The sequence below is a fragment of the Populus euphratica genome, unplaced genomic scaffold (assembly GCF_000495115.2).
Source record: "Populus euphratica unplaced genomic scaffold, PopEup_1.0 scaffold22.1, whole genome shotgun sequence".
Lineage (NCBI taxonomy): Eukaryota > Viridiplantae > Streptophyta > Magnoliopsida > Malpighiales > Salicaceae > Populus > Populus euphratica.
Window position 1 is genome coordinate 155,451 of NW_011499863.1, and position 1,178 is coordinate 156,628.

The following is a 1,178-nucleotide window of genomic DNA, read 5'->3' on the forward strand; positions in this document are numbered from 1 at the left end:
ATCCACGTTATTCAAGCCCAGTTGAATCAAGCCACCCAGTGGACTTTTTAGCTGCACAATTAACAGAGCACAAATTCCTTTATTTTTCATTTACAGATGACAGCGCAATCAGGCAGCTAGAAGATGTTGAGATTTTTTCTCGCCTTCAAATCCATGCTTCTTCGAATTATCAGCAGACCAAATAAAAATACCTCCCAACTTTTCTTTGCCTTTTAATTCCTTGCAAGCTTCAAAAAATCCACCGTCAGGATCCAAAGCCCCTTCACTCTCATCATCAGTGCTGAAGCTAGCCAAGATTTGACCACCTCTATAATTAGAGGCTTGTTCATCAAAATGCTTGACAAACTGAGACACGCTTGATTTCTTGTAGGCATAAAATTGGAAGTTTACATGATCAATTGCATGCCCATATTTTTTCCACAGGGCCAAGTAATGGCTTTGAACCTCCCCGTCATCGTAAGGGGCAATTGAAGCAAATGATATGGTCCTACTTTTCTTTAGAGTCGTTATCAGCCTTCCTACGCACTCGGCGAATGTACGAGGATCTGACTTGAAGTGCTCATAGTCAATGTCAATTCCATCCAAGTTGTATTGTTTTATCATCCTGGTTAGTGAAGATATGGCATTTTGGACCCAAGAATCTATAGATTTTGGTGCGAAAAATGCCTTCTTGCTCCCAACACTATCTCCACCCAAGCTAACAGCAACCTTGACATTAGAATGCTTGTCTTTTACTGATGCAATTTCTTCCGGGGTCACATGAGTGGATGCCCAAAAAGCATTGAACTTTCCATTGGTTGGTGACGGATTTTCAAGGCCTGTGTAGTCGATTGCAAATGCAATGATGAAATGGAATTCGACATGAGAACTTACAGGCACGTCAGAGAGCTTGATCGAGCTAGACATGGCACCGATGTACTCCCTAAACAGCTTGGAGTTGGCAGCTACAAGGAACAACCAAAAGAACTGTCAGTAACATTTATAGTCAACTTCAACGATACTAATCCATGGAGGACATCTGATTAAATAAAAAATCAATGCAGCAATTAATTAAACTTACCATTGCCTGTGGTGAAGAAAAGGATTAAGACGCTGGTGATCAAGAGGGCTTCGCGGAATCCCATTATTGTTTTTGGTGCTGTGAAGGTGAATCTTCAGTTCATTACTGATGAATATTT

The 1,178-nt window shown here is 40.9% G+C and overlaps 1 protein-coding gene across 1 annotated transcript; it reads right to left on the reverse strand.

Moving 5' to 3' along the window:
• Positions 1-1,178, reverse strand: LOC105125276 (chitinase 2-like). Its single transcript, XM_011025649.1, has 2 exons — positions 1,061-1,178; positions 1-944 (listed from the first exon to the last, which is right to left on the reverse strand). The coding sequence occupies exons 1-2, from the start codon at positions 1,122-1,124 to the stop codon at positions 109-111; spliced, it is 900 nt and encodes a 299-aa protein (XP_011023951.1). The 5' UTR covers positions 1,125-1,178; the 3' UTR covers positions 1-108.